Source organism: Gasterosteus aculeatus, chromosome 2 (assembly GCF_964276395.1).
Source record: "Gasterosteus aculeatus chromosome 2, fGasAcu3.hap1.1, whole genome shotgun sequence".
Taxonomy (NCBI): domain Eukaryota; kingdom Metazoa; phylum Chordata; class Actinopteri; order Perciformes; family Gasterosteidae; genus Gasterosteus; species Gasterosteus aculeatus.
This window is the reverse complement of record NC_135689.1, coordinates 18452491-18476341: the sequence shown is the minus strand read 5'-3', so window position 1 is coordinate 18476341 and position 23851 is coordinate 18452491. Positions and strand designations below refer to the sequence as shown.

Genomic DNA, 23851 nt, shown 5'->3' with positions numbered 1-23851 from the left:
CCTGACAGACCAGCGGACCTCACCTGGATTTATGTTACAGGTTGTCACCATATCCTGCCCGTTCTATAGCGGGGGGCCTCTCACCAATCAGGCAATGTCAATCATGTTCACCTGGAAGTTGACACTGCTGGATTCTCCTGCCCTGAGGCAGCGGAGGTGCAGGCACAAACACGTAGATGCATAGAAATCCACGCGGAGAAGAAGGCGGGCGTCAATGTAATTGTGAACATGTCAGGAGCTGTGTCACATAGGAACTAAATACTAAGCTGCATACAGCCGAGGTGAGAGCAGAATGCAACAGCATTTTGTCTTGCATCATACTTGTACATTGGGCCTGTGTAGCAGCATCTATGGATTTATTTGGTGCATCATTATGTGGATTAACATGACAATTTGTGCTTGAACCCCAACTTGAAAAAAAGAAAAGAAGAAAAGTCTCAACACAACTTTCTCTTTTGTTTTTTTCCCTTTGGAAAAAGTTGTGGACAGTACAGTTTTATACCAGCTACCGTCGTACTTCTTAGAGCCGCCTTCTGCAGGATATCTTGCGCAGGGAAGGGACGTGCAGGAAAAGCATACATTTTGTGCAAATACATTTTTTTCCAAATATTACTAGGTACATATAATATTTCAAAAACCAAAATATTGTTTTTTTTATCATTTGGAATTATTTGTTTTTTGGTGTCAAGGAGGGGCCCTCGATTGGCCAGCCGCCACTGCTAAAAACATTCTTTTTTTTGTACTTTGGAGTGTAATCTTCTGTCAGTTTGAGCCTGGAACTCAACTAATCTAACAACACTTTTGGATATCACACTAAACGTGCCTTTGTTTCTAAGCCTAAGTTTCAAAATCATCTTCCTTATACCGTGACCAAGACGGAGATTAATTGAGAGAGCTGGAGGGAGGGATTGTAAATGTATGTTGTGTGTGTGACTAAGGTGTGTCTAACATGTGTCTACACCTGGGCCTGGTATTGAAAGCCTGGATGTCGTTGAGGGGAGACCTTGCTCATAAAAACCTTGCTCCAAACAAACAGACAGATGAACAAAGGAAGATGGAAGAGTGGGGACTGAAGGACGGGGATGGATGAGTGCATGAGAGAGAGAACAAACACTCCCTCCTTTGCATTAACTACAGCGTGAGGCATATAGTAAAGGGTGTGTGTGAGAGGGATAGAACCAAGCAGGCGAGAGAGCCAAGTTTGAGAGGTCATGAGTTTATCACACCAATGGCTTGAAATGCCAAATGCAGAATGAAATACAGGAATCCGAGAACACGATGTGATGTGACGGCTGCCATAATTCACCCGTCAATGTGTGTGTGTTCATGTGTCTCCTGACCTGCAGGTGGCTGACGATGCAGTATTGCTCCGGGCCGTTCAGGCCGCACGTAGAGGTGGCGGACAGGTTGACGGCTCGTCCGATCAGAAGGTTTCCAGTGGCGGGGTAACAACTTCCCTCCGTGCAGCCGTGAGGACCTGATGGCAGCTCCTGCCCGATCGCCGCCCTGAGAGCTGGAAGTAAAAGGGAAACTGTTAAATGGCCTCCTACTTGCAGAGCCCATTCCCGGGGCTTCCGACCACTCAGAGCGCTTTGATGCTGCATGTCACTCACCCAATCATACACTGCTGGCATTGTGTGCACCTTGCAGCCCCAAAATTGAATATTACCACTTTAAAAACAGAATTAACTAAAGTAACCAAATTAACAGGCCTCTGGCATCATCAGCGCAGAAATAGATGTGGCATTTAAATATGCAGAACAGCGTCTACATCATTCATGGGTGAGCAGTTTGGAGATTATCACGCAGGATGCAAATTATATGCATCCTTTCTTCAATGGGGCTGGCCACGTGCAGGCACACGCATGTCGCCCACAGCAGTCTCTACCGATTCCCACTACGGGTCCCACTTGACTCAAACGCCACATTGTTACAGCTTGAATCAACAGTTCTGAGGTGCAAACCAACAAAAGAACCAGTGTAAATAACTATTCTAGCAGAGAAATAGTTCCCTGAAGTTAGCAGCACAGCGTTGGAGTGGACTTCAAACCGATTAGAAAGATCCTGTTAGCGCCACAGTTGAATAATGTGAATTAAAGCATGTTAGCAGATTCTGCACATATTTGACATTTGAATTACATAACTGTACAACTTATATAGGTTATACACTTAGTATATAAACTGAAGTATAAAGCTTTCATAAATGTGTTATGTTTTCTATCAATTCATCAAGTGTGTGGCTACATGCGGGCACATATAAAACATATCTTGTCTTTTTTGGAGATTATTGTATTTTTACATGATCCCTGATAAATACAGTAAGAAACAATATAAATAATAATCATTATTAACTCTACATATTTGTGACGGCTTTCCTAAAACGCAAACTTCATCAACATCATGCTTCTGGTTCCATTGAGCCATTGTGCTGTCTCTCACCTGTTGATGAGTCTGATTCTGTCACAAAGATGCTGCAGACGGTTACTACAACCACCAAGACGCCTTATAAATGGTGGGAAATGGCTCTAATCTGAATTTTAAGAAATATTCCCCAAATACATTGCTCTGTATTTGCTCTTGAATATCTTATCAAGTTTAAGAACATTCAAATACTTCAAAGCAATAAGCCCAAAATCAAAAGGCTAAATATAATTTCCTAATGTGCTCTACCAAACGGTTGAATTGTCACTTTATAATAAAGGCAGCAGAGTAAAGTTACTGTAAATTAAAAATCACCATTTTATATGAAACAAACATATCTAATTATTGTTGTACATGTAGGATACATGTAATCTTGTATCGTCATATATTTGCTAAAATGATTTTCATGAGAAGGATTCTTTTCTGTAAAAAAATAATGAACTGAACATTGGTATGTCCTTTATGGGAGGAGTAGTGATATTAAGACAACAAAAGAATATTTTTTACCCCAAAAATAGGTACTAATACTCACTTCTGTTAATATATATTTAAGCAATAACGATAGGCTATACTTTTTTGTCCACCCTTGAACTGTTACATACTGCCTCAAGTACCTTCTTGCTTTTATAATACGGTTACCAGCAAAATTCTAAATAGTAAATAGGTATGACGGCTTGTATAAGCGGTCATATTTACGCATTTCTTCCGACAAAAGTTCTGATCTGATCCGTTCTCTCCTGAACATTCTTTGTTTTAATAACGGCGGTATCAGGCTATGAAGGCGGAAATGTGAGACTCCGTAAAGGACGTAGTTAGCGGACCAATCGCAGCCTTGTGCGCTGCGGGAGGCTTGCCTTTCGACGCAAGCCTAGAAAAGTGGGTCGACACACGCAAGGACGCAAGGAGGTGTGAAAAGCGACGCAAGGGACACGCAAGGGGGGCTTGCGTCTGCGTCGCTCTGAAAACGCAGAAGCATAAACTAGGCTTAACTGCAATTCTTTCTACCTGTTTTACAGATGTCTATGCCTTCAGGCTGCCGGTGACGTACTTCCTGGAACTATCTTAGGTCAACAGGAGTCACGTGAGGATCGAGCATTTTGAATTTCTCTTCTCTTCAAAGGGTTCTTTATTAAAGGTTTTGTTCTGCCTTCGGCAAACCTTAAAGGCTGTGAAATAGATTAAATTACAGGTAACTACAGTGTCTCCACTCTTTGCCACACATATGCTGCCTGCACTTCATAAAGGAGTGTTTCCCCCCACATGCCACTATGTAACAAGAGCTGATAACAGGTTAAATCTTCCCGAGAATAAGAGATCAGTTCAGTCAAATACAGTAGCCTTTACATGTTTGACCCACCGTCGGAGAAAAGTTGTGCTTTTGTGGTTAATAGAAAAGCCATTTTAAAGTCCTTCACCCTTGGCATGCTTTACGTTGGGAGGCTTTGCTTCGGTTGTTTGGAGATTAAGATAAGATGAAGACCTTGTAGATGTTCCCAACTCCAACAGCAAATAGTCTGGACCAGAGGCTGTACAACGTTGTTTTGGCTCCTCTGTGGCGGAGGGATTAAACATGATTCTGTAGAATTGTGTTTGAATCGCTTTCTCTGTCTATGTATATATGTGTATATCTATACAGGTATATTTTTGTTATATTTTTGTAATTTATTTTAATTTTATATTTTGTATATATATATACGCATGCCCCTAATATATACTGTAGACATTATTGTAGCTCCTCCTAGGTGGAAGGCGTAAACATCATTTTGTACAACGGTATCTTTCTCTCTCTCTCCATATATATGTGTATGGAAATGTCTATATGTATGTGTATAAATATATTTACATATATACAGTGTATGTTTACATTTCTATAGAAAAGTGTAAAGCTTGGCATGTTCTAAAACAAAACTGAACAAAGACCATTTTATGAAGGAATACAAACCCTGATTTTCCACAATGTAGCAGAAACAAGTAGAAAGGAAGTACTTGTAGTGTTTTAGCCATGACACCTCCACAGAATAACCTCCTATTAAAATCAGACTACGCAGAAGCACAGTGGATTATACATAATAAGTTGATTATTGTGATTTAATTTTTTTAGACACTGCTTGACATCTCAAAAAGTAATTACCTTAATGGACTAAGAAGAAGCACAGAAACGGAAAAGTTATGTTCATGTTCCCTCCAACTCAAGAGGGACTCTGCATCACTGAGTCTGAACAACAGCCGTCCTCTGGGACGTATGCGCTAGACAAGAGGTAAAAAATTACGTTAGAGAAAATGAGCGGACCCAAATACTAAGTGGACGCAGCGATTTCAGAAAATGCTGTTGAAGACATGGTGGAGACAGTTCAGTCCGGACATTCAGACCAAGCTTCAACAGCTTCGTGACAACTACGGACCACGGCCTGTGAGACGAACATAAAACCATATTGAATGAAAATGAATTCCCATCGCTCCACAGTGCTTGTCACGATAAGACGCCCGGGCGCAGACGTCAAAGTGGTACGGGATGAGAGATGCTGACAGAGATATCGGAGGGTCTTTGGTGGATTTACAGAAAACACAGAGCAGCGACAAGTCGAGGCACGGTTGGAGAGGCACGGGCGGCTTGAGATGGAATCATAGGCGTCCTCCGGGTAGAAACGTGGCATATCTGCATTTAAGCAACTATGGACTGTGGGAACTCATTTTCATCTCCTCTAGACCCCCAGCAGTGATTAGCATCTAATGGTCCTTCTAAACGCCACATACACAATTTCAATCAATATTAAAAGATTCAAGTGTTCATCGACTGGCTGAAAAATACAATAGCCATAACAACTGTGGAAAGACAAAGCAAGAAACCTTTGGGCCCATTGGCATTTAAATTGTCTTTGGCGTTGGCATTTTGTTGCCCAGACTGCAAATCCAATTGTTTTCGTCTTTTTCGCGTACTGATGAGGGCTAGCAGTGTCCATATCTTCATATATGTTATTCTTCATATAATATCTTCATATAATAGCAGTAAAAGGTAAATCAGGATGTCACAGCGCCACACACTGTTAGTGTCACACACTGTTTCACCATTACAAAATAAAATATTAAAATGTAAGATTCATTTCACGATTATGTACACAACACAGTGCTTGTACTCCAAAACGTGTGTGTACTGTAAACAGTAAACTACTACTACAACAAACTACAGTGAATCATTTCAAGAAAAGGCTGAAAAGTCGTAAAGGGTGAAAAAAACTTCCTCCAGTGCCTATGTAGACACACACACACTCACTCACTCACTCACTTGCACAATGTCTATGTGTGTATAAATGTCTTGGCTCCAGTTCAAGTAAAAGATTTAAGTGAGACAGATTTTCTGAATTCCTGTGAGTAACAATGGCTGGATAACACCGTTAGCAATAGCCCCGATATGGCAGAAAACACACCTCACAATCAGCCTGAAATGTTACTCCACCGAGTGGATATTCTATACAGCAACTGAAAGGACAGATTACAGTGAAAATGAAGCTACTTATTCACACATGCTGCACAGACAGGTGTGCACATGCGGCGTTGCACATAAATGGGTTGGAAGATGATCCTTCTGCCTGCAGATAAAGATCAAACGCAGCCTAACCAAACACAAAACTCAGCAGTGCTGCTATACTGAAAGCCAAGGATGAACCGGACCGATCCAAGGCTGTGCATGAAAGAGAACGGCACTAAAGAAAAGTATAGTAGGGTAAATAAAAGAATGCTCTTCCTATGTAACGTTGTTTTTTGGAGAAGCACAAAGGCTGTGTCCAAATGTGTTTTTCTGAAAGCTGAACATAACGCTCAGTGGTCCCACCCCTCTACTCAAATAAAGGAGAACCACAGAAACCGACAGGAAGCTGCAACTGGGCTTCCCCTGACCTCACGTTACAGGAATGACATGACACGATGGCTGCACCCACTGGACTATTACCCTGCCATGAAATATAGCAAAACCCCCCACAAACAAAATGTTGGATTGTACCTCCACCTCCGTCTTTGGAAATAAGGAAGGTTAAGATAACTGAGTCCACCATTGCACTTCTTTGTCACCAGTTCGATGGACTCGGGGTCTAATGACCAACCGAACCAGTGCCCGAATCAGTGGGTTGCTAGGTTAGTTGCGTGAATGAGCAAGGTCACTAGTTCTTGATTATGTAACGTACTCTGCAACCTAGAAAAGCAGCTCATCTGATGAAAATATTTGAAAATATTAAATAAAAAATATGATGCACCTAGAGTGATATATTGGGATATATGCAAAAGTGTGGGTCCCTGATATGCTGTTTGTGATGACAGAGTGTTAAAACAAATCACAACCTCCATGAGGAGAGACCGGCGAGTCCTTTATCCTCTTTAATCCCTCTTGACCTGTGAGTCTGCTGTCACATGGTTTGTGGCCAGAAGTTTCACTTTTACTTGTCTCAGACACTTTTAAGACACTAAACAGTTTTAAGTACAACACTGTTAACTTTTTTGCTTTTACTTATTGTACTTTTTTGCATAAGTGTGATGACGATTGTTCTCTAAATATTTTGACAGACAAGTGATATTTCTTACGCAGCGTTTTCTTCAAGACTTAAAAACTGCTATGGTCAAAGAAAACAACTAATGCATTTCAATGTAAAAGCCCATTAGTTGCCCCTCTGTGCATCGTCACTTAATATCAGACCAGGGTTACCGCTTCAGAGAGAGTGACAGAGGTAACATCCAGATGTGTTACCACATCCTCTCCTGTCACTCTGTCTGGACACGTACCCCTCAGAAGTCATAATTTACCCTCAGTTTTAAATGAATGACTGTGACTTGTGTTTGGAAATGGAGACCCCTCATGCAGAAAGCTCTCGGTCTAACGGCTTCCTCCAGTGCCATCATCTAGGCCCACCCTTACATGTGTAAAGGCTTCATTTTCAAAAGATGCCTCTGATATCTGAGACTTGACCGCGCTGTTGCCCCCCTCTACCCCCCACCCTCCGTGTGGGACATGTAGTAACGTGTCCTTTACCTGGTTTCCACCTGCCCCGACTAGCATGGTATTATCATACGGCATTTTGTCTGTGACTGTGTCTGAGTTTGTTGAAGTATTTCTACAGGTTTCTACTATGCGTTCCTACTAGGGTGCATTTAGGTTGTGTACCAACACATTATATTGCAGAAAATAAGGCACAACACCGCATTTAGCTCAGTAATCTGTCTTTGAACAAGAACTCTGGCTCTGTCAAAGAACATACTGCTCTGAAGTACCATGGCGGTGCTCTTTGGTAGAGGAGCAGAAAGCTCAGAGAAGGAGTGTTAGGAGGGACACTCACAGAGGACTTAAAGGGACGTCTGCTCTGCATCGCACATCAAAACACCCGCACAAGACGTGACAACAGCAGCATCATCACACAATATCCTGCATGAGTCCTGCATGGCGACTAACTGAGTGGTCAAAGTGTTCTTTACGGGTTATGTACCTTGACTAGGTAGCACTTTAATAGCATTTAAAATGGCCCTTACTCATAGCACTCCTAAGTGTGACTTGCTTGACGATTGGGTTCTGGGTTCGTACCCACATGGGGACGTTGCTTTGGACAAAAGCGTAAGCTAAATCAGACGTAATGTGATGTCATTATTTGTTATTATATTCAGGGAGTGGGAGCATATTGTAACAGCAGCAAAGATTTCGCTTTTCTCGCTCAGAGTGATTTTCACCACCGCCAGTGTAAACCATCAACCATTCTAAATGTTATCAATGTATGTTACTTATCGCAGAATATAGTGGCCATGGCTTCAATCAAATGATTCCGAAACACAGGATTTTATACAGTGATTGGTTAAGTTAAAGTTAATGGCTCCAACTATTTTTATCGTTGTTCCTTTGTGGCCTACTGTGGACCAGAAGTTGTACCAAATTGGTCACTTTATGTCTCCACAAAGACGACAAGTTGTGATCGTCTCTGGTAAGATGCGAGGGGGGATCTTTGGAGCAAACGTCAACAGGAAGAGCTGCTGTGATCTTGGCGCGAGACTACCTGTGTATAAGTGTGCCTTGAGGTGAAGCCGGTTGTGCAGATGTTGTTTGACACCAGCTGGTTTACCAGCGTATGATTAGAGTGCAGCGCGTGGCGAGGTACCGTACACACACTTGCGAACAAAGCAGATGCACAACGTGTAAATACACCCCGGGGCATCTTCCTGCTGTATACAGCCCTGTGGAAGGAATGCATGGACGGAGAGGAAAATGTTATTCATTAGAGAAAAACATTCCAGGTGTCATGGTTGTGGAAGCTTGTGATGCTGACATTTTCCGATGCGCCCTCTGTCCGCTGATGGGAGTGTGCTGAACTGCGGGTGCGCACACGTACCTGTGTGCTGTCCGCCAGGGCGGAACAGAGCAGCAGAATTTTAAACGTAAAAGAAACCTGAGACTTTCTTGGTGGGCGCGTCCAACACCCTAATATATTAAGACATGGGCCTCACTGAAGAACATGATGCGAGCTCTGAGATCTATGTTTTGTTCATGTCTCGTTTGTTGACAGGTAGTGTCATTGCACTGCCCTTTATAGGGTCAAAGGTTAGTCACCAAATGTCAGTTAGATGAAATATTTTGCAGACGACATTCTCTTATTTTTCTGTCATAGAGATCTTTCCGATTACTCATGTCCATTAGGCAATGACACGGCTCAAACCCTGACCCTGACCCTGACCCTCAATCCATAGATAAATATAAGGGGCAGACACAAGTTTTTATTACCTGCAACTTGAGTTATTCATTTAAAGATTTGCCCTGTTGGTCGCAGCAGGCCTGTGAACACTCGAAAAATAATCTGCATGTAGAGAGTATATCATAATACCTCGGGGTTGTGGCAGGGGAGCAAATGTTCATTCATTCTTTCAGTTATGCATTCATTCATTCATTAACTGGTATAGAAGGACCAAAGCCGACATCCGTCTCAGTTGGCAGTTTGCTTCCCCTCACACGTACAAGTACAGTCTTCTTACAGTTAATAAGTAACACCGACTGACCAAGAAACCTGTGGGAGGCGAGTTGGGAATGGCAGCACAACACCACGGACCCGTCTCCATTTCAAAGTGTGCAGGCGGCGGAAGTGTCGTTGAAAACGCTTCTGTTAAGTTGTGATAGAATCCCGTTAAGCCTTCTAAGAAACTCAACCACAGAAACAAAGGTGATCAGGGGACGAGTTCAAACACATTTGACAGTGCACTGTGTGTGTGTGTGTGTGTGTGTGTGTGTGTGTGTGTGGCCCCCGAGTCAAAAATGAACCCTGCAGGGGCCCGTTCTGTCTCAATTCCAGCGCTGCTGTCAGTAGTCCATCATTTCCTACGCATTCCTCAAATACCTCCGATTCTAACAGCATCCAAATCCTACTAGCGGACCCAATAAACCGGGGTTTTCATGACCCTCCCATCATGAGTTGAATGGAGTTTTTTTTGCAACCAAAAGTATAATCATTATTATATAGCGCTATGCTACTCCCTTTTTATTGGCATGAGAAGCAACTTCAACTCGGCAAAAGGAAGCTTAACTCTCAAAGAAAAACCTTCCTTCCTGTTCCCTAAAGTAAACACATTCCAGTACAAACAGCTCAATCCTGTGTTCAGCGTGCATGAATAATGATGGAGAGTATCAGTCATATCAGTCATATCAACACCTCCAGTCAAAATTTCCATGTCAGCAGCATAGCCGAGGAGGACCTGGCTGCCATGTGAATAAGAAAAAAATGTCATATAAACTCCAGTTTATATGAGTGTGTGTAATATTCCACATTAATGTTTTGTCCTTGTCTATATTGCACAACTGTGCAATATAAAAATGTGTAATCCCGTGTCAGCTCAGTTTCTCCATAGGACTGGACCTTATGGCCAAAAATGTCATTGCAATCTGTCAATTACTATAAATATATTTGTATTGTTAATAATAGGGCTCAATTTACAGTTTTTTGTGTAATTTGGGGGTTTTCACATACGAAAATAAACTGTAGGTAATCACATATGCATTATAAATGTACAAACGTACATTAGCACTAGCATTGTGACGCTGGATGAAATCCAACATAATAATCCAACAGAATGTCCCTGCACCACCGTACTTTTGTACGGAAGTTTGGCATTTCCGTATGATATTTTGTTATCGAACACCAAATTCATCCTTTAATCCTTAAACCATCCAACATATTGAATTGACAACAGGTGATGCAGTAGCTGAACCATACGAGTGTATTCGTGAGCTCATGATTAGTCAGTAGCGTTATTACATGGGAGCATTACTTGTCTAGACTGCAGCTGGCTCTCATAACCAATAAAGTCTACTGATGAATAATTACTGACAGTATGAAAAAGAAGCGTCTTGTACCGTGTAATTACTGTGGTTTCCCTCACTTTTATAAAGAAACTCACATTCATGTAGTATATAGCACATGGTCTGTAATATCTGTACATGCCGTATGATCTCCTTTGCTCCCACACCACGATGAAATGGCAATAGAGTCCAAATGCAACCAAAGAGCTAAATGAGATGTGAAAGCATCCCCGAAGGAACAAACACAAAACCGATCTTCTACTCACCCAGCATGACGAGGCTCAGATGCACGGCCGTGGAGGGAATCATGATTGCTGGACGCATGGACACCAGATGTCTCTGTCTCAGCTGGAAGAAAGAGACACAAATGATTTGAGAGTGTGGAAATCAATAAGAACATCTCAAGGAGCTTCATTCAGTAAAACCTTTACAGTTGCCGGTCGCAGGGGACAGGTTTTATTTGTATTTGCTTGTGACCGCTAGATGATCAGCAACTGTAAGTTGTTCATTTTTCATTAACTTGCGGTACTATTACTCTCTGCCAATGTCAGATTAGACACAAATCTTAACAATGGAACGAGCATTATGCCTCCAAAGAGTAGTGGTAGCGGCTCACAAAGAGGCCCCGAGGATAATAGAAGAAACGCCGCTGTAGTGCAGTTCAAGGCTTTCCTCTGAGCTACAAGCGATCTTAATTATGTTTCCACAATGACGAGAGAAAAAAAACACTCTTGTGTACTTAGGCTCCGCAAACACAGACATCTGCTCGATGAATAGGACGGAGCGCTGTGTGTCGGCGCAGATAATGACAGGTGAGAACACACATTGTTCGTGTAACGCACTCCACCGATCCGACCTCTGAGACCAACAGGAGCGGCTGCAGGAAGGCGAGAGGACGAGGCTAAATGAGTTTGACTGCTTTGTTGTCTGACAGATCAAATGTCTTCAATCTGAAAGAATTTCTCAAATAGCTTGACCTCACTCACTAATCCAGGTTCGGCCGCTAAAGCAGGTCTCTGTTGGACGGCAGTGTTCACAGCCTGCTTTAGCAATAAGAGGTCAACGAGTCAAAGGCGGAGGAGGGACCCAACAGCGTCTCAGCACTCGGTTCAACGGATTAGCGTGTGTATTCAGTCGGTGACTGCATTCATAACAATACGCCATTTGTTTCTTTGATACGCGAGAGCCCGGAGAAGCTTGTGTCCCGATCTACCTTGCACATGTGCAGTACCGATCGGGCTGGATGTACGGAGCAACGAGTGCTGTTGTTGTTATTCCGGCGTAGCGTAACGCATGGATGATACCCAACACCGAGGATGGCTACTTCCTGTGTGAAGCATCCTTGAGGGGAATACAACACCTGTTGCTTCATCATCACTTTTCAAAGTGAATTTGTTGAGCTTGTGTTTTCTGCAGATTTTTGGATTGAGCCGTTAATGTATGCTCACTTATGTCTGACGATGTAAACGTTAATGCTTTTCCACTATTACAATATTATAACCAAAGTGAGAGCTGTGAGCCGGCTTTTTTATCTTGCTTGATGCTGGATAAATGTAAAATCCATTGCTTTTATTCCCAATACACAAAATTAAGTTGTTAATCTACAATTAACAAAATAAAAGTGCTCCGCCTGCATTCTCAGACCTTTGTAAATGAGGCAATATGTATTTCTATAGCGAGCCAAGGAGAGAGGTTGTTAGAGTAAAGGAAGTAGGGGAGGAGAAATGAAAAGAAGGTGTTGATCAAGACTAACAAGAAAGATCATGGAGGAAGAGAACTGACTCAGACGCTGTTGAGGTCAGATCTAATATTAAAGAATAGTCTTATTCCAAATTCAGAAAAAAATAATTACATATAGCTATGAAATGATTGAAAGATCTTTCAATATAGAGACTAACACTGACCCACAATGACAACCACAATAAAGAGTTGAGATAAGATCCTCTTTTACTACTGCAGCCCTGCTGTACGTCTCCAGTCAGAGTACAGAGATCTTTGCCACTAATGAGGCTTCACACTTAGAACAAGACTATAACAATCATATCTTACACTTAATAAGATGTAAAAGTTGCTCAGAGACAAAAAGATCATCAGATAATCCCAAATTTTCCACAAAGGAGTAATCCACAAAAAACACAAGAACCCAGAGAGTTTCAGCTGATGTCAAACCCACAAGTAAAACCGTGCAGTAAACGATTAATATTCATGAGCAGCATTAACAGATTGTAGCCTCATACTCACACAGACGCCGGTCACCTCACACTCCTCTGCACTGCGTGGTCAGAATCGCTCCCTCTGTCTCTGACTGTGTGTGTGTGTGTGTGTGTGTGTGTGTGCGTAGATTCCCGTATCCCAGCGTGCATGTGTGAAGGCCCTGAAGCCCAAAATGTGTATATTTACGCGTGCATGCACATGTGTGGCATGTATGTGCGCCAGAATGTGTAAAACAAACTTGAAAGCGCAACTGACGGCGGCGATGTGAAAACAGAGGGAACAGCGGCGGCCAATGGGAACGCCGTGTGCGGGACCCCCCCGCCTCCCCTTTCCCTCCGGCTCCCTCCGGCTCGTCACTGGGGCACCCGGGTGAATGGACAGCTATTCTTATTCTAATGCGTCCGTCACTCTGTGGGCCACTGGCTGAAAGAGGGGAACGGTCTCCAAGCTTTTGGAATGCACCACCCCTTTTCTTCTGGACGCCGAGGGAGAGTTAAGGGGCGAGAGAGAAGGCCAGAGGAAAAAGAGAGAGAGAGAGAGAGCAGAGAGATGGATGGAAGAGGGAGGAAAAACGTGTTGGCTAAAAGGAAAGAGGAAAGAAGGAAACACAGGAAGGGATGGAGAGACGGTACGGGGCTAAACCTAATGCATGGAATGCATTTATGAATGTAAAGCTTAAGTTGATACAAGCTGCTGACTCGTCCTCCAGTGTGGTTACAACATCGAACCACCAGACAAACATGGAAGTATATACACAAACAAGACGTTTACACACAAATTAAACAAATGAGACCTGAAGTGTAAAACCGGTGAGCTTGAGTAGAACAAGTAAGTAAATGTTGTGACAGATGGAATGTAGCCACGCTACCTGTTTCCAGTTTTGTGCTAAGCTAACTAAGCTAAGCTGTCAGTCGTTTCATGTTTAGCGTGTAGATCACACAGTGCGGTATGGATTTATAAATCTAACTCATTACAGTGGGTGTATTCCCTAAAATGCTGAACTATTATTTAGGGCCTAAAGTGGAGTGGGCTTTCCCGACTTGATTTAAGTTTGGCAAGTGGATTTGCTGCTGGTTCGTCTTTGTTACCTCCAGTACGACTAAAAAACAAAACATGTGACAAATCAACTGGGTTGATGCATCAGGGCCGCGGAGGTCAGCTCTATTCAAAGGCTGAAGCAACTGGTGCTATGAGTGAATAAGGGACGAGAGAGAAAATAGGGAGTGGAGCGGGGTGAGGGGTGAGGGGGGGGGGGGGTGCGTGTTTGTGCCTGTAAGATATATGTGTATGTGCGGGTTATGTGCATGCATGTGTGTGACTTAGGCTGGACTAAACTAAAAACTGCAGGGGAGAACAAAGCAGCGTTCACATTCGCAGCTCGCTGCTGACGTGACCTTTGACCCCTGCAAAAGAGGGGGGCGAAGAGGCTGACTTGCTGCATAGCGGCCGCTGGTGCCCCCCTTTCAGATACATCTATATCCGATACCTCGTGAAGGCATGGCGGGTTCCACGTTTTCTTTAGCACAAAAAAACACCTTCTGTAGTCGAATAAATCAGAAGGGAGAATAAAGGAGAAAAGTCAGATTGCACCTTGTTAAACCGGAGAACGACTTTGACGTACGCACACACGCACAAACCCCTCGTCCCCACACCGAGATAAGAGGAAACTATAGAAAGCTGTGACTTCTGTACAGCTGTCAGACAAAGCTAAGAAATCTCAAGACACTAGTCCAAACAATCCCAGGCTCCAATATCCTTGAGTACAATAACACGATAAGCCCGACTCTGTGTGTGTACACATGAGATGACTGCCTTCGGACTGAGCCACTCTGCACACTGCCGGTAGCGCTGCAGGGCTCACGTAGTCCTGGAGGCCAACCATGGAAATTTTAGATCATTGCAACAAGTTTTGTGGCAAACAAACGATTAAAATACTTCTACCTCACCCATAGGTCATAAAAAGTGACCTATGGTAATATGATGGTAAGGGAAACACTGATACTGGTCTGTAAAAGAGTCACAGACTGTACAATAAGTAGATGTGGTCACTCTGATGTCACCCATCCGTTGCTGTCCATTTTGGTGTAGCTAACTTGGTTTGTGGTCGTCATCAACAGAGGTGTGTGATAGCAAAGTGATGACTGACTTATCTTCCTGTTTCTAATGCCAGACTTCTCTGTCTTAAGACTCAAGTCAAGTTGCTTAACACACATAATCTGTGTTGATTAGATCGTCTCTACTTTGCCAGCTGGAAGGAGATGAATTGGGGAGAAGATGTTTGGCCCTTCCATTGTTAACCGGGTGTCTTTGTGCCAACACCTACCCTGTATTCCTGCCCTTTATAAGCTACACAGATCCTGCAGACTTGGCTCGTCCTCCTTCAGTCTATATCGCTCTCTGTAGGACGATGGAGACCCGCAAAGTAGAGAATAAAATCCAAGGATGACTCTTTCTCAAGATTCGTTGTTTCAGTATCCTAGGACTCGCTCACTCTGTGAGAATGTAATAATGTACTTTTGTATTTTTCCACCACAGGTGACAGGGCAGGATGGGCTGTAACTGGACCTTCAATAAGACATTTGTAGATGTCAAAAATGTTAACATGAACTGTCATGACTTAAAAACACAAAGTGAAAGGATTAAAGTAAGACAGACCAGACAACATCATGGTCGCAACCTGTCAATCACAAGGTAGCCCCGCCCCAAAGCACACCACGCTCTATGGTCTGTTTGACTCTAATGGACTTTTCATTCACTTCCTGCTGCATTGGAGAAGACTTGACACAACATAAAATGATGTGTACAATGTTTAGTGAGGGAATAAATCAATCAATCATCATAAATCAATCATCACCGATGATTACCACCTGAAACAAACTACACCGCTGTGGTATGACAGTATACAACGAGGCCGTAAGAGTGGACTTCTACCTTTAAACCGCTTGAGTTTTTGTTAACTACAAACCTTATTTGAGCCATCGAACCCAAAACCTATTGAAAGAAAAAACATTTACTTGGAGACAGCTTCCAGGTTTTAGGACTCATTAGTGCACCTCTCTGTACACTGCAGCAGGAAACTGTGACTGTTTAAGTAGGCCAGGCTTGGAATGGGATCAGATCATTCAGGTGAGGTCATGGAGGACGTTTGCTTGCCTCACACAGGCAGGTGACTCACCACTTAAAGCTGCTGCTACCTGCACCACAGTCAGGGAGACATAAATCCGCTGGGATTTACAAGCACACGGACCATTAGTAAAAGAATCAAAGAAACTCCCCGACAAAAGGGCCAATAAAGATTCATTTAGTTGGCCTCAAGCGAAGGAACTTTAAATCCCTCACTCGTTCCATGCAGCACTACTGAAGGATATAATAGAGTGTCTGCCAGCAGGTGAAGGGATCTCGGGTATCAAATACAACAAGGTTCCTGGTTAAAAAGCAACGTTTGATCTTCACACAAAACAACCTACTGCAGCGATTGAGACAGAGAAAGTAGCCGTAGACTAGACTAGTTTGAGTGCTGCGCGGTTGGAGAAGGGACAGTTACACTTTTAACTCAAAGCGAGATGACATAAATCAGTGCTGCTTCTAATCTCACTTCCTTCCACACGTGGTCAAGTCCCGGCTGTTAGCGGCTTTTGGCATTAATCAGCCTCAAGAGACGAGATGACAACACGTCTCGTTCTGCTGCGCCGAGTAGCAGTAGCATATGAAAGCGGCGTTATTTTTGCAGCTGAACTATATGCTGGTTTGTCGACAAGTTCAAATTCTTGCCTATTTTCTTGTGCTTTTCAGACGAGGTGCAGATGTTCACCTCTTTTATTCGTCTTTCAGAGACATCATTAAATTGCAATGAGATCATCTCAATTAGTTTGATACTGTACAGGTCAAAGGAATTCAAAGCAGTTATTGGAACACACCCTGAAGCCACAGTGGGTGAGTGTTTCTGCCTAAATTACACTGAGGGTTTCTCGTCTTGATGAATTGACGTGGGGTAATTCCCTCTTTGACCTACGATCAATGTCCTTTGGAGAAGGTCGTCCCTGGTGAGCCGATCTCTACTGGGTCACTGGCAGACACACCAACTAATATAATAAAAAACAAATGACTCCTTACCAGTCAACAACTAAGCCACCTGTTTGCCTTGATGGGGGGAGACCACCCAAACGCAACTTCTCCAACCAAAGGGATTTCATTTAACCATAGTGTCAAACAAGGAAACAGCTTCCCTTCAAACAGCGACCTAATCCACTACATCCATCGTCAGATAATCACCCGCGGAGCCAAAGGAAATCTCATAATACTGGCTGGATATTTAACTCATTTCTACACTCAAAGATAATGATTTATTTCCGGTTTACCGAGAGAGTTAAACCCCTCAGTAGGAGATTCACTTACTTGTGTACACACAAACAACGGATGTTGTGTGTGTGCATCCCTTTTTTTAACACAACCAGAGCAGTTTCTGTTGCTGTGTTATGGCCTCCTATGCAACCCAACAACACACTGAAACGAAATAGATGAATCGAGCGAGGACATGACGAGAGCGTAGCCGGCGAGGAGCATTCAAGGTGATTCAATTCAGCTCAGACACAGCGACCGATGCAATCACCTCGTACATGTTGGTACTAGAAAGCCAGAGCGCCGCGAGGCCAGAGGAGCAGGAGAGCAAAGCCCTACAGAGATTTGTGGTTCGGTGACAAGTGGAGGAGGTCAGTGAAGTCGAGATTAGGTTCAGCTGAAGAGGCTCCACCATCTTCACATAATGACGGATGGACGGTGGATTTGTCACGTAATCAAAAAAAAGCAGACAGTGATCTGAGAGGTTTCCTGCTTGGGTTCAGGCGGAACATTCGACCCGCTGCTTCTGTAAAACACACAAGGAAATTGCATTTCCTGTTTCTAATAAGACAATCTGTGGTTTGATTTGCATGCCATCAGTCGTTTCCAGCTTTTAACCCACCCCACCCCTCCGTGTGTGTGTGTGTGTGTGTGTGTGTGTGTGTGTGTGTGTGCACGTGTGCGTGTGGCAAAGAGGGGAAAAGACACACCTACAGGTTTACGTCCTGAGATGTAATTGGCAATGATTGCAGCTCACTAGACTGGCAGACGGATAAAAGAAAAAATACATTTCCTGTTGTGTGGTGATTTACTGCATTTGTCTGGAAGGACTTTCTCTACCTGCAGTGCTGTTTTCCAACGTTAAATGAGTGTCTAGGTGTGCTGTGTAGTCACAAAGAGAGAAGATACATTTGATTCAGATGCACTGCCTTTTTATACATTTATACAAGAAAATAAAAAAATAAAAGCAATTAATAAAGAAATTACTCAATCTTGAGTACTAATATACTAAGACTATTGGTGGGTTAACTGTCTGGTCGAGCGAACAATGGTGATAACTAACTGATGTTTATTATGGAATTAGTATTATGGATGCTAAAAACTCTTTAGAACTTATCGGAATCACAATTATCACTTAATAATTGTGTGAACTTAATAATAAATGAATCAAACAACAGATCTATCTTCTGCCCATGAAAATAACCAAGCTGTTGATACACTTGGTGTGAGTTAAATGAGCTTGACGATTCCCCAGACATAACTTAGAGACAGGAAGAAGGGAGCGGGAGAGACAGACAGGAAAAAGGGCCGTAGAGGTAATCTGTTCATCTCGTCATTGTGCTGCAAACAAGGGGTTGATTTGTATCAGGGGACGTGATTAGGACGCCTCGGCCTGCACAGACCCCGACAGAGGCTCCGATATCAAAGACACAGAGAGAGAGCGAGGGGCCAACGGCAGCGACAAGTCTTTGGAGAGGTACAGCAGATCCAAGCACAGGGGCACAAACACCAGGCTGACACTGGAGCACACACACACTCCAACGTGACCGCGGCCCGCGGCCCCCTGCCCAAACCACCAGAGACGAGATCAAAGCTAGAGTTCAGACCAAATGAAAAATGCCCTTTTAACCCTTTTAGATCGCATCCACGGTCGTATTGTTCAACAATTATAAGCTATACGTGGACCTTTTGTGCGTAACTTTTGTGTGGATTTTGGCGGTCACTGTGGACAAAAGCATTCCTTAAAGTCTTAAACCCAGAAAGGAGCATTTTGAGACCTGTTTTGTTGGGTCCCCTTTTCTCAAAGTCAATCGTTTTTTGAATAGTCTTTGATTTGAAGCATTCTATTTATTTCTAATTATGTCAATGATGAAATAAGTCAGTGGATACCTCACTTTGACATTTGTAAGCTTTAACAATGCTTTAAAGAAAAGTTGCTCACAACTGGCTAAATGACAATACAAAATGTCATCATGACAACTGGTGCGCACTCGTCCACTTCCGAGGCTCACTGGTCTTCTTCAGTTCATTTCAAACAATGCTAGTTCATCATAACAAATCCCACGCCTGAACTGGTTTGAATTAAAGCTTCTTTTTGTAGAGTTTTAATGGCCTTCAAATCTCAAAATGCTCTGGAAATCGCTCCTGGTGGTGCGTTCAAGTGCTGAAGTCAAGGTCTTTCGGGAGAGCTTCGCCACCTACCTGCTACCACTCATCTTTTTATTCTTCTTCTTAAGTTTGCAAACACAACAAAAAATACCCACAAAAAAGTTCAAGGGCCAATATATTGGTCAACCCAAAGTCAATTAACAAAGAGGAAACCCAGCCACCACCCACATGGCAGAACTACCAGCCGCCGCGACTCGTAGAGCCTCTTAACCTCTCAGGTTAGAGTTGATCTCCGCAGTAGGGCAGGAGGCCAGGTCCTTGAGCTGATTAAAGCAAGACTAAGAGTCATGGGAACATGCACCTCTAAACACTCATGTCTAAATACCCTAACAAGTAAATGGCGTTCAAAATTTGTAAGAACACCCCACAAGGGAAAAAGCCAAAGAGGAAAGATATGTTTTGCAAGGTGGCCATAGACATTTAATACGAGCCGGTGGGGACGTGTTCAAGAAACCTCAAACCCCTGTTGTTCATCTGCACCAGCCAAAACAATTCATACAAACCCTTTTCGCTGGTGAATCTTAGCTCTGCCCTCCATTAATCTGCTGCAGGATAATCTGGTTGGAATTTGTGCAATAGTGTCAGAATTCTGCCCCCCGGCAATGAGCAACCCACTGGTGTCAGTGACCGAGCAGGTCCACACAGACACACAAATCTTCAACTTTCAACCTCAGTTATAAATAGAAACAATCTTTTGTTGATCTACACTGATAAAACTTTTAAAAGTTAAAACTAATGCAATATGATGCTACAATATCTCATATTTCACTGCAAGTTGCATATTGGATTGAAATGAAGGTCAGCAAAATGAAATATTTTTCTTACTTACAGCGGATTAATGTGAAAGAGCTTAGTTATTTATTTATCTAGAAATATGCATGCACATACATATATACTGTACGTATGTACATATATGTATAGAATATTCTCTCTCCTTATCCATATATACAAATCTATATATCGTGGTATATATACAGTACTAGTCAAAAGTAGACAAATAGACTTTCTCATAGCGGAATCCGGCTTCCATGGCAACTGTCTAGCTGTCTATATTGACCAAGACCTTTTCTATTGACCAAGATGGGGGTTTGATGCGCGTCGGAATCCGACGCCTTAACCCGACGTTCCATTGATCCCACAGCGCAGATTCTGCTTACCAGAAGTGTCTCACTAGGCGGCTCGCATTTCCCGCCAGGCTCCAAGCCAGCAAGCCAGGCTTCTTACCCATATAAAGTTTAGGGTAGGGGTGTAACGATTCATTCACTGAATTGATTAATCGATTTATATTCCTGCAATCCAACTGAATCAATCTGTGCTCCGCAAATCGGCATTTCGGACGACATATATTGATTACAAATCGATTGAAATGGTACATAATCAATTGTATCGATACTTGGAAACTGCACATTGGATTTAAGTACAAAAACGGCATGGATGTGTGTGTGTTTGTTTTTTATCACTTTAGACACGTTAAACGTTACTCGATTCAGTCTGCCTGTCAGTGACGTCATCGGTACGCAGCGGCAGCCGCGCTTGACTCGGAACAACAACAAAACACAGCGTCTGCGCGCGAGACATTTACAAACTAACTTATTGATCCAGCGCGTGGAAACATTTTGGCTTTTGCAAACACGGAGGTGTTCTAAATAAGTCGGTCGCTGTTTGTAGAATATGTAGAAGCCAAATAAAAAAACACGGAAACACAACGAATCTTTCCGGCCATCTACTAAGGCGCCGTGGGATTAAACAAAACGCCGACAGTCAGGCACCTCTAGCAGCGTCACCGCTGCAGCAGCAGCAGCAGGTAACTGCAGCTCTGCAGACACCTCAGGCCTCACCAGCACCAAACTCAACATCACAGTAACAATTGCCAAGTTTATCTGTAAAGACATGCGACCCCACAATGTGGTTGAAAATCCGGGGTTCTGTAAATTGATCCAAACATTGTGTAATTATTGTGTAATGTTTATATTGAAAATTGCACTTGATTCAAATAAACGGTTAATACATTTGCCATTAATTGTTGTTTGCTTGTTTATAATATCCATAATTAATTTAAACCTGATTTCCTTACAAGAAACAACAGGGATCTCAGAAACTTTGCCTGCACTGTCCAGTAAAGTTACTGAATCGATTTCAAGTCACTGAATCAAATCGAATCGAATCGTTCTAAATTAACCCAGATTGTCCATGAATCGAATCAGCAACCATGAATCGCGATTCGAATCGAATCGGTGTTAAAATGAATCTTTACACCCTTAGTTTAGGGATATATAGAGATTGTTTCGACCCCAAGACCTCTAATCATTCGCTTTACCAAATAAAACGGCAAGACTGAGCGCCAGCTTTTTTTTAACTTTGGAGGGAACCAGCTGCTAGATTTGATTAGTCTTTTTTGTGCCTCGGGTCGGACGACCGATCTGCACATCAGGGCCGCCACGGGCCTCTACCAGAGTTTCCTCTGGATTTGCCCAACGCAGGAATAGTTCACCATCTTCCGGCCGGTTATTTCGTCGTGTTTATCCGACACACCTTCAAGAGCGGTCACGAAATATTGTCTCACATGAAAACGGTCCGCAAGGCAAAAAAGGTTGGTGCCCCCTGCCTTAGGGTACTTGTTGACTATCAGTCACATGCCAGTATTTAGCCCTAGATGGTTTACAACCCACTTTGGGCTACATTCCCAAAAAAAACAACTCTGAGAAGACCGGACACAGGCGTAATGGGGCCGTTACCGGCCTCACGGCGTCTACGGGCTGAGACACTGCCCAAGCAATCTTCCATACGCCCCGTTTCCCATGTCCAACTGCCGGACGGGGATTTGGCACAGGGTCCTTCCCTCTTTGCTTGCCACTACTGCGTGAATCCTTAGCTTCATTTCCTCCGCTTCGTAAGACGCTTAAATTCATAAGGTTGCCTCGTCTGATCGGAGGTCATAGTCAAATAAGGTGCCGCCCCGGAGGGCGCCGGCATAGTCCTCCCTGCCAAAACAGGGGAGAGGCTCAAGGACCACTGGATCGGTACCCCGCCGGCATGGAAGAGGGTCCCACCGTAACCCGCGCCAACCCCTGCTGAAGCAACACATTTGGAACCAGAGAATTTGTAGCACGGTCAGTAGGAAGACCAGAGGTCCACCAGAAAGGCATCCGCTCATGCCGGCTCAACGGTGGGCCCACCTCGGCCCCCAAAGGGTAAGGGGACAGTGCGCTCAGAGGAGGAGAAGAGGAGGAAGTGCCCAACATTGGGGGCATCCCGAAGTCTGCACTGAAGGGACCCGACGAGCTGACTTTACCTTTCATTTACTCCAAAACTGTACAGTAAATACTATGAAAATAGACAGGGATATAGAGGAGGTCCTTTTAAACAAGAATGCAGTGCAATTGGAATACAGCTTTTTAAGAATCTGCTTTAAAAAAGATTGGGGAATATAATGTTATTTCAAATAACGTCCAAAATAATGTTAAATGAATTTGGACAAATGATTTCTTAAATATGGGTCTATCGGCGTGTCTTTCGGGCTGTACAAGGCACCGTACCGTAACACTTTGAATGGAGGTGCATTTCATTTCAGGCTGCGGCTCGCTCAACCGAGATGCGCTCCACGTGACCGCAGTGTACTTCAAACTCGCCGACACTAATTAAGGTAACTACTTAAGCCACATAAACATGTTAGCGGGTTAACTGCCCGGAAAACACGGATAAAAGGTTTGTATAAAAACACAACAAAAGTCCCTCCAAACCCACACTTCTACGTCCTAACAGAGATATTACACGGGGACAGCGATATGGTTCATACCGCTCCCGCTTCTCTCTAACGTCCCCTGCGGGTGTCCGGTGGCCGTTTACTGCTCAAAGGCGACATTCGCGTGACAGGTCGTCCCCGACCAGAAGTCTTCAGAGACATGTTAGTAAAGACGGAAGGAGAAGATGGAGCGCTCACCTGCTCGGTAGATTACTGCGACCTCTCTCTCTGCCTCCGTCCCGCACACACGCGCACTCTCCCCCCCTCCCTCCCCCTCTCTCTCTCTCTCTCCCTCTCTCTCTCTCTCTCTCTCTCTCTCCCACGCACGCGCGCACACACGCCCGCCGTCCCGCAGAGGCTTCCCCGCCTGAGTGCGCTCGCTCTCCGTCTCGGTGAATGATGGCGTTAGAAGCACAGGGTTCAACCCGGTGCGAGGAGGTGGAGCCCCAGTCCGCCTGGGACAGGAGCGGGTCGGTCCCCTCCACGCGGCCGGACCCCACCCAGCGCTATCACCGCCGGGTTAAAGATTTACCCGCTGACTCACACGCGCCGAGCTGCTCTGATAATGTGAGAAGAAAGACGTTGTTCAAGGCGGTGAACTTAAACTTGACCCGCATACAGACTTTTGGAAAAGGGTCAATGAGGGATCAGCA

The 23851-nt window shown here is 43.8% G+C and overlaps 1 protein-coding gene across 3 annotated transcripts in view; it reads right to left on the bottom strand.

The window, feature by feature from the left end:
• lamb2l (laminin, beta 2-like) overlaps window positions 1-23600 on the bottom strand; it is a 43591-nt gene extending 19991 nt beyond the window's left edge. Inside the window, exons 1-3 of one of the 3 annotated variants that reach the window (XM_040192543.2) lie at window positions 23397-23600; window positions 11002-11083; window positions 1341-1513 (exon numbers count right to left, since the gene is read on the bottom strand). In XM_040192543.2, coding sequence (XP_040048477.2) covers window positions 1341-1513; window positions 11002-11059 — 231 coding nt within the window. In that variant the 5' untranslated portion in view covers window positions 11060-11083; window positions 23397-23600. Of the gene's footprint in view, window positions 1-1340; window positions 1514-11001; window positions 11084-12976; window positions 13378-23252; window positions 23272-23396 lie in introns of those variants that run through there. The other 2 variants (XM_040192544.2, XM_040192542.2) reach the window with 2 other exon arrangements.
• Window positions 23601-23851: the final 251 nt, after the last annotated feature.